A 15,453-nucleotide genomic window follows, 5' to 3' on the forward strand; every position below is an offset into this window, starting at 1 on the left:
AAAAAAAAAAAGCCCCCTTTACCAAAAACTTTTTTTTTTTCCTTTTTTTTTTTTTTTTTTTTTGGTGTCCGGCCGGTATGGAGATCTGAACCCTTGACCTTGGTGTTATCAACACTGCACTCTAACCAAGTGAGTGAACTGGCCAGCCCTCAAATTATGATTTTTAAAAGTTACGGTAAATATCAAACAATTCTGTTTACACTGACTCCATTCCAAAGTCATTATATTTTATATGCTGAATTTGATCTTCTTAGAAATGATGCAGTGCATATTGGATACCAATTAGATGTTAAGGGGGTTTATCAATGTGTCCAAAAAAATTACCCAGGAAAAAAATAGGCCAAAACTCTTTGCTTGTAGATGCAAGTAGAGGAATCTAGGATAGGGCCTACTTTTTTCCCTGACCCTTACCTCTTCTCTGCTAGAGCAAAAGGAGGCACATAGTAGGTGTTCGATGAATATGTGTTTTAAAAAAAATTGGTTGAAAGAAGCCATGGGAGGGAATACCTGCATACATTAGTACTGAAACCAGCCTGGGGTGTGTGTTGGGAGGGGGAGGCAGGGAGAATCTGGATACCAAAGTGCCGCCCTCCTTTGCCTGGCAAGCAGGGCAAGAATAAGGCCATTCTTGGCACATGCCACTTGTCTTAGCCTGTTGTTGGAATAACTTGCCTGAAACCAGTGCTTTACCCTCTGCCAGGCAGAAGGTCAGCCCAAGAGTGAGCTGATCTGTGGGCACAACACCATCTCTCACCCAGGAGGCTGGGCCCGCTGTAAGCTCTGCTATATTATTTCGCTGAGGATGACAGGTGGGGAAATCTGGGCACCAGTTGTTCTTTTCCACTGGTATCCTTTGGAGGGTAGTTCCAAAGTCGGGCACGCCAGCCTACGTGCCTCTTCTGCCGACAGAGGCTCCACATTGGAGCTATTAGAATGTGGGCTCTGTACGTGGGCCAAGTCCATGTCTCAGAGACTGTACCCAGGGCACAGCGCGGCCACGGGGCTACTGAGTTCAGCAAGAGAGTCGTTCTGCCATTCAATTCATCGCTGGCTGCGCCGAGGCTCTAAGTCCTGAAAAAACTAAGGCAAACTGGAATTACTCTAGTTTTAAGAAAATGAAAGAAGCTCCTACAAGGCAGAAATAACCCTATGCTGCAGAAACTCAGTGGATCTCAATGATGTAAGTTTTCTTAATTCCTGATTTTCCTATTTGGAGGTCTCCTCCTACCCCCTGCTCCCCACACTCTGCACATTTCACCTAGACACACACTGACCAACACAATAAGACAACTCCACTTAGCACTGCTCGTTTCGTGAGCTTTATTTTTATTTCTTCTTCAACACATCAGTGTTGGTTCATTCCATTTGAACACTTACAGCCAAAAAAATCCCAGTGTTAGATTGCAAGAGTCTTACCTTTTTGTACTGAGGGTTCTGTGAGTTCTGTGGTATATTTACACTATTTCTTGCATCCTCATTTCAGAGTTTAATATAACTGAGCAAAAAGTATCATGCTTTGTGAGTATGTTGAAGTGAAAAATCTATTTCTTAGAATTGGTCAAAGCAACATTTCTTCTCTCTCTCTTTTATTTTTCATTACTTCTGGGTTCAGCTTATCACCTCTAAAGAGAAAACCATATAATAAAGTTACATCGTATGTGACATTAACTATTTTCTTTACAAGTATAAACATCATAATATTTGCTTGCAGAAGTGTTTTATTCACCTTTCAAGAAAAAATTAACTGTGCTTGCAATTCAGGATGTTGCTACTAGGTGGCAGTAGTGTACAAGAACGAAAAGGTCCACCTGGAACAGTATTTGACTAAGAAAAAACACTGGTGTGTCTTCCCACATTTACAAGAAATAAGAATATAATATTATTAATATATTCAAACTGACACAAACATTAAACATCCATTAACTTAGTTACCACTTTTAAGGTGAGCTTTAAAAAGAGAAAGGCTTTTTGTATTTGGGTAGGTATTACATTTACAAGTTCAAAAATCTAAAGATATGAAATGGTATATTGTGAAAAGTCTTTTTCCCATGTCTATCCCCCAACTCCCTCAGGTAAATAATTTTATTAGTTTCCTGGATATCCTTCCAGAGCTTCTCTCTCACAAATATATATTCTTCTTCCTCCCTATTTTAACACAAATCAGTACATAGAGTTTCTGCCTCCTTCTTTATATAGTTGCCCAGTATTCCATTGCATGAATGTTGTGTAATACAATTTATCAGTCCCCTATTGATGGATATTTTGTGCTGTTTCCGATTTTTTGCTATTACAACCATGTGCTCATGAGATTTTACATGTAGGACAATTCCAGAAGTGGAATTGCCAGGTCTAAATTATATACACTTGCATTTTTAAAAGATTGCCAAATTGGTCTCTACAGAGTTTGTACCAATTTATACTGTACTGTCTCCAAAATGGGTCTGTTTTCTCACGGTCTTGCCAACAGGGTGAGTAATTAGACTTTGGAATCTTTGTAAATCTGATTGGTTGAAGAAAGTTATCTCAAAGCACTTTAATTTTCATTTCTCTTTAGTAAGTGAGGGTGCCCATCTTCTATGTATAAGGGCCCTTTATATTTCTTTTCCTATGGAGAAAGTGGAAATGACAATGAATACAACTGTACATACCCACATGCAGGGTTTTGTTATTGATGTTGTTTTTGTGATCATGCTATATGTTTTTCTTTAATTCGCTTACTTCATTTAACCATACCTCCTGGCCATGGCTCTGAAGAGAAGTTGCTGGCAATGGGAAGGGAGGACAAGGACTGAAATGTCTGCTTTTCCCTTCATCTTTTTGCCATCGACTCCTGGGGGAAATACCTGTAGACTGGGGTGGTGAGAGGAGAAATCTAATCAATTCTCTGTCTGAGACTAATTAAGTCTTCAAAGAGACAGATAACCGCTTAGGATAATTTAGTCATTGAAACTCAGGAAATGGTCAGTAATACTGCATCCTCTTAAACATGGACCCCAAGAAAGTCCTGACTCTTTGAGCTGAAGTCTTGGCGAGTTTCAGGGTAATGTGTATAGGAAAATCTGGAATATACATCTGAAAGGAAAACAAAGAAATGCTCTTTTGCATCCTTTGCTGATTTGGAACTTTGGGCATAGGATTGATCCATTTTAATGAGATGCTGCCATTAGCATAAAGAAAAGTGGTGCAAAGTTGTATAAAAAATGGTCTCCTCAACTTTAGGATTACCTTCTGCATATGGAAATGGTGGTAGTTGAATCCGTAGCTATCAAGTGGTGGCATTTTAGAAGAGGAGGGGATAGGACATACCATCTGTGCCAACTCCCCAGCTCTGCAGGTGAGGAAATGGGCTGGAAGAGTTTAAATGATCTGTGTGAGGTTTCCCAGCTAATTAATGGCAGTACCAGGACTCAAGTCTGGGTGGGTTCCTCATTACTGGTCCCTGCCCTTTCTGCAATTTATAGGATTCCCTGAAACACATGAGGCTTTGCTGTTGCCAGAGATGTTCTGTTCTGAAACAGCCCTATCTCATACTCTCTTTTCCGTCTAGGATCCTTTGCCCCGCATTTTCAAAGCAGCTAATTGAGACTAAGTGGGTCTGGGGCCACTCTCTTAGAGTTATACAAATTGGCTTATTCCACCTTGAACTTCTAATCTCAATTTTATCAGCACTTTGCCCTGTTTATTCAGACTGTTCATGAGTAGGAAGCTTAAAAAAATGTTGTGCTATGAGCAAAATAATCAAACTTTTATCTGAAATACGTTTGAAAGTTTTTCTGAAGCTTTAATGATTGTGTTTCTTTTGTTTTGGATGTAATATCAGGTGCCCCCAATTTTCCTACATGTTTGAAAATATTTTTGATACTCTCTGTCTTCCGGTGTGATAAAAAGCATCCATGTTGGTCATGCCTAGGGGTGAGTGAGGTGATCTCAGGAGATCTCTGGACCCCAATCCTTTGTCCAAGAGGTATAGTTAAAAGAACAAAGCAAATTTCAGGAAAGCTGGTATGATATGATCCCATTTTAATGGTAAGTCTCTACTCGAAGGACAGCTTTCTTTTTCCAGTTACGGCATCACTCAGGCTACAAAGGCTGTGCAGAAATGTGTGACTCTGCTGGCACATACATATGAGCTGCCTTAACCATGCTGGAGGCTGGTTAGCAAAATGTGTATTTCAGATGTAGTTTGTCATTAATGCTGGGTGGCATAGGGCTTAAAACAAAAACAGGATGAGCCCCGAACACAGAAGTGGAAAACTAGGTGTATGAGTGGGTGTGGACACGGACATGGGAAATGTGTTGCCCTGTGGGACGTGGCCTGTGTTCATGAGTGCTGACCTGCCTCCTCTTTAACCCTGTAAGCTGATGTTGACACCAAAGCTTACTGAGAAACTGAATAGACCCTCCTGCCCCCACCAACCCAAGATAAAGATGAGACTACCCAATTCAGTTATGCTATGACCAGAACCACGTGTTTAATCTTTACCATGAGTTCAAACTATTCTTGCCCCTAGGAACATGGACTCCAGCAATTAAAGTCAACATGTGCTTCCATTAAACCATTGTGTCCGCCTCCAAATGGTTATAAATATGTAGCATAAGTTGGGGTGTGTGTGTGCGTGAAATGGATGACAGCTTATGCTAATCACACTCTAGAAACCGATATTCTCCACTCCAAATGACACGGAAAATTCTACTCAGTACCTCCTGGGTTCCATTAGTGTTTCTGGGTAAATATTTCTGGGGAAAATAATTTCTGTTTTTATTCCAGCTGTGTGGCAGATACTGGGATGATGGATTGCAAGTGCAAAAAGTAAGACAAAACTTCAGCCTACAAAGGACAATGACAACCAGAAAGCTTCAGCCAGATCCTGCCCTTTCCTTGAAAGGAACTGGATCCTAGGAGGCGAAGGCATTTCCAATTTTTTGTCCTCTGCCTCCCTCTGCTGTTCTTCTGGAGAAGTTTTTCCTTACAACAATGAGAAATCATGTACTAGCTGCATCCTTTTCCATGCTGTCCCTGCTGGCGATAATGGGAGATACAGACAGCAAAATGGACAGCTCGTTCATGATGGACTCGGACCCTCGACGCTGCATGCGGCACCACTATGTCGATTCTATCAGCCATCCATTGTACAAGTGTAGCTCAAAGGTAAGACCAGACTGAGGTCTCTGTGAGGGTAGCATTTCCCCCTGGAAACAGGAGAGAAGCCATATTTCTTTGTCAGAGGATGGAGGACTGTGATCACAGCCCAAACTTGAGCCGTATGGCTGGCCTGCAGGGCTTGTGGGAGAATCGTGCTTTGAGGGTTTCCCACCATGCTTTGCACTTTTTTGTCAGTAAAGCTGCCTAATTAACCGTGTGCACGCCCATCCAGTGGGAGGGGTGTCTTTTGTCTCTGGCTGTGAAATTTATGAGCTGTAGTGTCCTTTTTCAAGAAAGAAAAATGGAGTCTACAGGTTATCGTAACTCCTACTTCCACCAGAAATAAAGAGGAAGAGAATGCAAGGAGAATGAATGAATGAGCAGTGGAACACACTTCTTGGAGGGCTCTTCAGAGAGTTTCCTGGTGAAATAGTTGGTCACTGGCTTTGTGGTCCAAGTCTCTCTCCATGTGCCACATTTATGTTTAAATGATTCTAAAAGATAAGATGGCAATTTGATCATTTATAATTTTTACATTGGTTAGCCAAACTACTAGGTTGCGTGTTTCTGGCAGAGGCAACCTATCCCTCAGTGTTGAGATGAGGTCTGCGAAGGAACATCATGCTTGAAAAACCACCAAGGAGTGGCCAGTCACATGGACCACCCAGAAGGGAGGCACATTACAAGGAGGAATGAACTCTGAATGAGAGTTCTCATGACTGTCACTGCCCCCAAACGGTCACATGAATGAAATTTGTCTTTACTTGGTAAATAAAAATTTGTTTAGCCCAACCTCAGAAACGTTCACTTTTAGTCCTGAGACTAAAACCATTTAAACATTCTCATATGGCAAGTATTTTTTAAAATTACCAGTATAATTAAGATTTTTTTGTAATAACCACTAGAATTAAGACCATATAAGTCAATCTCTCCACCCTTCATTTAAAACATTAGGACTTCTGTCTGCCTTTAAAATTTCCATAACTTCTCTGATTATAGCTCAATGATGATGGCTTGTTTTAATTTGGGGGAAACAGAATTTGAGTTAAATCGCTTTAACCATTATATTAATACAGCCTATGACTGTGGGAAAAAATAGAGATTTTCCACTCGAGAAAAACTTACTGGCTCTCATTTGTACTTGTAGAACTAAAAAAGGAGTAAATAGGTGAACGTAAATTTTTGCGAGGCTACAATCCCTTTTTAGGAAAACTAAAACAAATTGAGGAGAAACTATGAGAAGTGTTTTTACAACTGTGATCGCTCAGAAATTGTAGGCCCAAGTAGAGGTTGACTGGAGCAATCGTTAGCTTCCCCCTGCCTCCCCCTTTAGAAGCGGACAGCATTGATACTTAGTGTTTCTTACTCCATGGATGGTTTCTCCCCCTGGGGAGTTGTCCTCTATAATCATGATTCTTTTAAAAAAAGGAATTAAAATTATTTCAAAGAAAGTGTCAATGTGATGATAGAAAGGAACAGAGAAATAGGAGCATCTAGAAAAACTAGAAGACAATTCGGAAAGATTGGGTGGAATGATGCCTTAGCAAGAAGAGACGTTATTAACTCAAACCCAACACACTCTCAGTGTCTGAGTGTGAATCTTAGAAACAGACTTCAGTCTACTTTTGTTCACCTTTGTTTTTTTCCAGAATAACATGGCAAATAACAGCGCAAAATTGTGATAGCAGGAGAAATGCTTGTAATTTCATGGGAACAATCTGTTTTCAAACATCCCGAACTGTCCCAAATATAGCAATAGTTTTATGTAAATGGTGCTTATAATTATAAACCTTTCTTCTTTGGCCATGAAATATGCCTGGCAGAATCTCAACTACCCAGACCTTTTCTGGATTAGATTTTCTCTACGTATCCAGGAACAAAACTGTTTTTCATTTGGAAATATTCTATAATTCTTAACTCTCACAGACTCAGGCTGATCTTCTCTCTAATGGGTCTCAGATCAATTAATGAAATTGTTCGCCTTTAGAGACTTTGGATAAAACATTTAGCTGGTGTCTAGAATTGAGCCAACAACGATCTAGAAGAGACTAGGGTGGATTTTTTCTCTCTACAAAAATTTTCTTTCAACATCATGTTCAAGGGCCGTTATTTAGCAGACATGCTCCTACCGTTTGCCTGCCAACTGTTAACACTTCCTGACTTACATTTATCCAGAGTGTGGCCTTGTGAAGACAGATGTGACCCCAGCTCAGGATGACAGAAGGAAGGTCAGAAAACAGAGGGTATCTGCTTGAACACCTAATATGTCAGGCACCTCATACTGTATAATCTGATTATTCCCAACAAACCTGTGATGGCAGGCATTATTATTCCCATTCTACCCGTAAGGAAAACAGAAACCTGAGAGAAGTGTTAAGTAGGTTGCTTGATGCCATATGGCCAGGGAATGGCAGTGTCTGCCTCGAGGCATTCATATTGTGACCACTTGGACCTTCATATTGGAGGAATGCAAGTAGAATGTAGGAGTCACTGTTTAGAAGTCCAGGCTCAACTTTTGATCTGCTGGCAATAATGATTTACACTCAGCAATTTTTCTAGAAAAGAGAAATAGCAGTGAAAGCTTTCCTGGGAGACTTCAGTGAGGCTGTCTGTTCATCCTAGCAATTCAAGAAAGGGCTGAGATGGAGTTAGGTAGAAAAGACTGAGCACAGTGGCCCTCTAGGGAGGACAGTGTGGCCACAGATTAGTATCTGCCTGTTGGCTTTAAGTGGTGGCACCTCCTGGCATTGGGTACTAAAGATCCTGGGAGTGGCAGGTTCATTTACAATCTTCATGAGTGTAAGGTAAATGCGGGACATAGACCTATCCCCACTCCCTGTGCATGCCAGAGTTCCCCTCCCCCCTGGCCAAGGTAGTTACCCAAGGAAAGGCATGTCTCCTTTAAGACAAATGGAAGACAGTAGGAAGCAGGAGCCCTGAGTAAATAAATTAGCATGTAAATGGAATTAGAACAGTAATGTTAACTACTCTGGAGCCAGGAGGTAACAAGTAAGTTAACTTATACACAGCCAGATCTCCTGCGAGCTCTGAGTTGGGTGAGGGTCTACACATAAGCACACGAATGATTTACACCTCTCCTTTGATCTGTTCACTATATAACTGTTGTATGTATCCCATGATGGGGCAGGATTTCTAGCTGACCAGCCACCTTCGGCACCTCCCGTAAGTCTAATAAACCGATGACTCTACCTACTGGCCTGGGTGACTTCTCTGGAATAGGCAAACACTACGTGAGTGCCCTTTCAGATTTGGGGCTCCTGCGATGCAACAGGAGACCAAGTTTCCCTGAAATTTTGAGTGAGTCAGGGCTGTGGAGCAAACAGGCAAAAGGTCAGTGGTTAATGGAAATGGGCTGCCTGGGGAGTCTTGAAGGGAACTCAGGCACCCCAGGCTTTGAAGTGAGACAGACCTGGTTTCCAATTCTGGCTCCACAGCTTGCCAAATGGGTGACTTTGGGGAAGCTAAGTAATTTCTGGGCCCCTCAATTTTTTCCCATGCAAAATGGAGCTGAGGATGTGGGTATGAGTGTTAGTGATAATATTTGTAAAGCATCCAACACAGTGTTTGGCATATAATAGACATTTAATAAATGATATTATGATCTTGCTGATGAAGTTATAAACTGGGCAGGTGTTTAGACTCACTTTTCTATTTTAGTCACTACTGAGACCTCAATAACTGTTGGGATCTCCTATAGCCTTAAAGGATTAGGAAAATGAACCTCATTGTGGTTCTTGTTAAATACAGGGTGAGGCAGAAGAGCAAAGTCAATGTAAGCCACTGCGATGGGTGCTAAGAGGGAGGCCAAAAGTCAAAGAGAAACAGACCGTATTGTCTGACCTCCCTTACCCAGTGAGTGGAGGGAGAAGGGGTTGGTGGGGGTGAGTGACGAGTGGGAGATGGTAACCCCAGGCCAGGGCATGGACCCAAACACGGATCGGTAGTCTGAACTCTTAAGAGCCATAGGAGTGGGTGGGGACCCTAAGGGGCAACAAAAAAGGAGAAGGAGGAGGAGGAGGGTTCAGGGGACAAAGCCTAGGAACATTCCCAGAGGAACAGGGGCCTAGTGTGCTAAGGGCTGAGCCTCAGTGTTGGGAGGGAGCTGTTAGGACCCCCAAGCCATCTCTTACTGCTGCCCATGAAGCTTATGGTATGAGTCAAGAATATTGAGTTTATAACACAATTGACTACTTGAGAGATACGACATGATTTTTAAAAAGAGTCAAATTTTTACAAAGTGCCTACTATGTGCAGGCGCTGTGGAAGGTGCTGGAGACACTAAAGTGGAAAGAAAGAAAAAAAAAAGGACAAAGTTTTTGCCTTTGTAATATTTATAAGCGGGGGAGAGAGGGAAGGGAGGTTCTGTGTGCAAAGGCCTCTTCATGTCTCTTTGACTGGTGACCACTCTGGCTGGAGTGAGCTGGGTTCCCACCCACCCTTTCAAATCCCCACCATTCCCCATGCCACTTTGTTCCCCTGGTTGCAATTTTGTTGGTGCCCTCAGCTTGACATGGACCCTTTGGAGGTTGACCCGGGTCCCTGGCTATTGAGGTTGCTGATGAGGGAAGGGATGGGAGAAGCATGGGGGGTCTTGTTTTGGATAAGAAAGGGGTGCTTCAAAAGGTGCCATAGAAATAGGGGAGCACAGTATTCACTGCTGAGAAGAAGGCAAAATGTGCTTCCCACTCAGTCGGGGCAAAAGAGAATAGCCAAAAAGCTGCTCTAGGTGGGTCTTTATTCTGATATTACTGGAGATATCTTATCAGTCATGGCTCTTGGAAGATCCCGCTCCACATAAGCTTGGGAGTGGTGACACCATGTCTCAGGAAGCCCCTAAGAAAAAGGTTAGACGTATATGTATCTGGTAATGACATGGTCAGGGCTCCCAGAAGCAGGTCAATGTAGATTAGAAAGGGTGTGAGTTGGCTCAGGCCTCAGGAAAACATCTTAATAGCAGGAGGCAGGTATTGTAGTGGTTTCCATTAAGAGTTTGGTTTGGGGCAGACCTGGGTTTGATGCCAGCTCTGCCTTTTGCCAGATATGTGAGTTTGGGCAAGTTACTGAAATTAAAGCCTCAGTTTCTTCATCTGCAACAAACCGTCCAGATCAGAATAGTGCCTTTCTTCTAGGATTGTTAGGAAGGTTAAATGAGATAACTCATGTTGTAAGCACTCAATAAATGCTCTTATTAACTAAATGATCACTATCTAGTAGTTCATCTTGAACAGAGCCCTCAAACTTTAACGGGTCCAGAACCTTGCTACTCAAAGTGTCATCCCAGCAGTACCAACATCAACTAGAACATTATGAGAAATGCAGAATCTTGGGCCCCAGTCCAGAATTACTCAACCAGAACCTACTTTTAAACAAGATCCTAGCCGATTCCCATGTACATTCCAGTCTGAGAAGCTCTGGTTTGGAAGAGGTCAGAAGATGTTCACGAAGTACTGAAACACAGGTGAGGCATGACAGGCGTTAAAATGTACACTATCAAAGGTGAATCTGGAAAGCAGATGGTTATTGCTTCCATACCTGAACAATACCCACTTATGGATCTTATCTTCCACACTCCCGCTTTGCCCCTCCAACACACGTGCACAAAACAGGGATAGATTTCCATCTAGTTTCCAGCTTTGAGCTGAGATCTATATACTGAGATCTCTGAGAGGGAATGCATGTATGTTGAGAACAGCAAGGGTCCAATACCTGTCTCTTTTTTGAAGAGAAGTCATTTGAATTTGGCCAGAGCATAGATAGGTGGGATTTTAAAAGGCAGAGCCAGGTGGAAAGAACATTCTTGGAAGAGGGAAGACACGAGCAAAAGCAAGAAGGTGGGAAATTGGGGTCAGTTCCATGGGCTCCCAAGTAGCTAAGCTTGATCAGAGTAGGGCGTGGGTGATGAGAACAGGCATAAGACTAGAAAGATATGGGAAACCCGGGTCACGGAGGGCCTTGACTCCTGTTCAGGATTTCGGATTTTATTCTGAAGGCTAGGGACAGCCACTGAAGGTGTTTATTGTACATGTCTGTGCATTCTCCTTGTGCAGAAAGTCCAGCTCGTGAGAAAGAGAGGCCAGGCCGGCCCATTGGAGGTGGCCCAGGTCCTTTAGTGCTGGAGTTCTTGCCCTTCAGAGTGGGCTGGAGGTGGAGCTTGACACCCTGAAAATTTTTAGTGAAATCACAATCAGGTTAACTCATCTACAAATGGCCCTACACTGCTGACTTGGTCATGTTAAGACAGTGTTCATGGCCTGGTTAGTTAGGTCTATGTTCAGTTCACCTGTATATGTGTCATTCGGGTATGATGCCCCATGTTGTCTTTGGCCCTTTTGAATTGTCTGTTGGCACAGGTTTGTCATATCTACCCAGGCTGAAACTGGACCTTTAAAGACTCGTGACTCTTTGAATAACCACTTAATCCACCTAATAGATTATCTAGATTAGAGATCAGCAACTTTGGCACTACTCCAAGGTGAGGTGTCAAGCAGCTCTTCCCATGTACTGGCAGGTGTGGGGAGAAGGGACTAGGGAGGACTTTGGACTCTCTCTCATTAGAGAGATGGTGGGGGGTACCAGGGACTGGCCTGTGTCCTACTGACCTATGGTATAATCTCTTAAAATCTGTTTCAGATCATGTTTATTTTGCCTACCAATGTGAAGAGCAAGCAGGATAGAATCAAAAGCTTTAATAAAATCAAAACAGCTTACAGCTGCCATTTTTTCTCTGCCTCTGTGATCTTTCAGAGAAATTAAATCAGTTGGTCTAGTGCAGCTTATTCCTCCCAAGCCCTGCTGGGTTTATTCCTAGTATCTCATATTCCCTTGTTTCATATTCCTTTGTTGGTTGCTAAGTGATTGCTGGATTTACCCCCAGCATCTTCTCAGATAATAACAGTAATAATCTATAATTATTAGAAGTCATTTTTTCCCCCTTTTGGAAAGATGGGCTGGCCACTTCCTTTTTTTTTGTGGCTGGCCGGTACGGAGAACCCAACCCTCAACCTTGGTGTTATAAGGCTGTGCTCTAACCAACTGAGCTAACCAGCCAGCCCTGCCATTTTCTTCCTTTAATCCCTGGGTTTTAATTCTGCCCTATACGAATATGTCAGAGATAATAGCTGGTGAGTATTTAATAATAACTGCTAATTACTCAAAATCATAAGGTAAATGTCAAAAAGTTTCATCCGTATATATGTATCTTTTAATCTTTCATTTAAACAGTTCTGCTTGTTATGATCTTGTTGCTGGTTCTGGAGTTATAGTACAACTTTTTCTCCATCACCTAATATGCAAGTTGCCAAGCAAGACCCTCTGACATAAACATGCACCAATAATTTCAGGTTCCCCACCCCTGTATATAGGGTTACATAGCTTAGTGACTCAAACTGCCCCACTCTACTCTACCCAAGACTTCTACTCACAGGATACCAGGACGTATGTATAGGATACACAAATGACCATTTTGTACATCCCCTTAAGTTATATGCAAAATACTGAGTGTGTGCTTATGTACATTTTTCTGGGGATAACTTCGGTGGTTTTCATCTGATTCTAAAAGGAGTCTGTTTACTACAGCCAGATTAAGAGCCACAATAAAGGGCACAAAGCCTCTGTAACTCTAGGCCAAACTTTTGGAAATGGAGATGGTCAGAATAGTTGCAATCTAATATTAGCCCCAAATGGCTCTGAAGATGCAGATGTGATTGCACACATCTCAGGCTCCTTCAGTGTGTAAACCCTGGAGTGTGATCCCAGGGCCCCAAATGTGCCTCAGCTCTACTTCATCCTGTTGTCTCAACTTGCAGCACCTGGAGTATTTCTTCCATAAGCATGGCTCGGATTACCCCTTTTTCTTCTGCAAAACCATGTTCCTTTCGTTTAGTGATTCCCTACTGTATTAGTCCATTTTGTGTTGCTATAACAGAATACCTGAGACTGGGCAATTTATAAAGAAAAGAGGTTTATTTGGCTGACGATTCTGGGACTGCTGCATCTGGCACAGGCCTCAGGCTGCTTCTACTCATGGCAGAAAGTGGCAGGCAGCCTGCGGATACAAGCAGATCACATGGTGAGAGGAAGCAAGAGAGAGAGAGAGGAGGTGCCAGGGTCTTTTAAACAACTAGCTCTCGTGGGAACTAATAGAGTGAGATCTCATTCATTACTTCCCCCCAACTAGGGAGAGCATTAATCCATTCGTGAGGGATCCGCCCCCATGACTCAAACAGCTTCCAGCACTGCCACATCGGGGATCAGATTTCCACATGAGTTTTGGCGGGGACAACATATCCAAACTCCATCACCTACCAATTCCTTTTTCCTGTAGTCATTCTTTATTTACTGCTTGACTTCGTTTTGGAATGGCTTTCTGCAGTTCGCTGCTGGTAGAATGGCAATGCATTGGGCCAAAAATAGACCACCACCTGCCAGGAGAAACTTGTTTGTTGAATTTTATCTGCGCATCATGGTGGTGGGCCTCGTCCAGTGGTTCTATACCCTCAGTGCACTTTGGAACCACCTAAGGGGCTTTGTGAACCACGAAAGCCTGGGTTTTACTCCCAAGAATTTCAATGATCTGAGATGGGGCCTGGGTGTTGACTTTTTTTTTTTTTAAGTTTATCAGGTGATTCCACTGGACAACACTGGTTGAATCCAGCAGGAATTGGCAAGGAGTGTTAGGGCCTTTCAAAGGATGCTGTGGTACCTGGATGAGGTTTTGGCATCCCCACAGGGTAACCGCCTCTTCTTCTTTTCCCAGATGGTGCTCCTGGCCAGGTGTGAGGGGCACTGCAGCCAGGCGTCACGCTCAGAACCTTTGGTGTCCTTCAGCACTGTCCTCAAGCAACCCTTCCGTTCCTCCTGTCACTGCTGCCGGCCCCAGACCTCCAAGCTGAAGGCGTTGCGGCTGCGCTGCTCAGGAGGCATGCGACTTACTGCCACCTACCGGTACATCCTCTCCTGTCACTGCGAAGAATGCAGCTCTTGAGGCCAGCTGCTGAGTGGCTTCTGGATGGGACAACTGCAAGGGCAGCTTAACCAGCCAGGGAAGGACTGGCAAGAAAAGAGTTAAGGCAAAAAAAGATGCAGCAATTCCCACAGGATTCTGCATATTCTAGTAATAAAGACTCTACATGCTTGTTGACAGAGAGAGAGACTCTGGGAACTGGTCTTCAGCTCCCATCTCCTTTCCCTGGTACAATTTCTTCTGGTTCCTTTTCAGATTCAGGCATTTCCCCCCTTGGCTCTGAATGCTGTTTGGGTTTCCAACAATTCTGCATTAGTGGGAAAAAGTGGGCCCCCGTGTAAGATTGTCAGGCTGTCACTGTTTGGTGCATATTAGGGAAGAATTTGGTTTGGAAAGCAGAAAAGCCCAATTCTTTTTGGTACATCTTCTGTTTTTTTTTTTTTTTAATCTTGTCATTTTGGTTTAAGGTTGCTATTGCTGCTAAAGGATACCAATTTCAAATTCCAGAAACCAAGCATGTGGATATGTTTAGCCAGGTTTACTCATAGCCAGCTAACTGACATTAAAATAACTAACAAACAGATTCTCTTCTGTGATGCTCGAACTCTCAAAGGCTATAATTATTATTCAGAAATGACTTTTGGGAAGTAAAGGCAGCATAAAGAATTTGTCACCGGAAGGCTCTTGCAGATAAATTATGGTAAAATTTTGTAAGGGAGCAGACTTTTAAAAACTTGCAAAAATACGGATCTCCTGCACAGACTTTGGAAAAGGCATATGTGTACTAGCGGCATGGAGAATGCGCCATACTCATGCATGCAAATTAAACAGCCAAGTATGAATCCATTCGTGGGGGTGCTCTAGCTTTAGCTGTGTCACGAGCATCGTTCTCTAACATCTACTTGTCCATATGCAGCTTGCTGCCAAAATGGTGGCCTGGCACATCTTCTGAACATTTTGTCCAAATATATTTTGGTCCTTGAGGCTCAAATTTTGAGTTATTCCCTTGTTTTAAAATAAAAAGAGAGTATCTTCAAAATTTTGTCTTATTGTTTTTTTCCTCCTCAATGTCCTGCTACGATGTGGACTATAAGATACTTGTAGCTAGTGCTTGAGCATCTTCTATGTTGTGGGGGAAGGGTCCAAAAAAAAGAAAGATGGGGTCCAGAATGTGTGACAGGGGCATTTTTTAAAACCAATGTACTAAGGGGGGAAGGGGCTTATGAAATTTGGCTACTTGTCTCAGAATACAGCTTATTGAATGTACACAAAATCTGTTGCATTCTGGCTTCCTTAGATGCTATGTAGTGAAATAGAGAAGTCGCCT

At 42.7% G+C, this 15,453-nt stretch overlaps 1 protein-coding gene across 3 annotated transcripts in view; it reads left to right on the forward strand.

Annotated features, from left to right (window-relative positions):
* Window positions 1-15,165, forward strand: part of NDP (Norrie disease (pseudoglioma)) — a 24,991-nt gene extending 9,826 nt beyond the window's left edge. The window contains exons 1-3 of one of the 3 annotated variants that reach the window (XM_008570486.1): window positions 1,092-1,180; window positions 4,769-5,149; window positions 13,920-15,165. In XM_008570486.1, the coding sequence (XP_008568708.1) occupies window positions 4,976-5,149; window positions 13,920-14,147 (402 nt within the window). In that variant the 5' untranslated portion in view covers window positions 1,092-1,180; window positions 4,769-4,975 and the 3' untranslated portion in view covers window positions 14,148-15,165. Of the gene's footprint in view, window positions 1-1,091; window positions 1,181-3,270; window positions 3,335-4,768; window positions 5,150-13,919 lie in introns of those variants that run through there. The other 2 variants (XM_008570488.1, XM_008570485.1) reach the window with 2 other exon arrangements.
* The last annotated feature ends 288 nt before the right edge of the window (window positions 15,166-15,453 follow it).

This window comes from Galeopterus variegatus, unplaced genomic scaffold, assembly GCF_000696425.1.
Source record: "Galeopterus variegatus unplaced genomic scaffold, G_variegatus-3.0.2 Scaffold607, whole genome shotgun sequence".
Classification (NCBI taxonomy): Eukaryota; Metazoa; Chordata; class Mammalia; order Dermoptera; family Cynocephalidae; genus Galeopterus; species Galeopterus variegatus.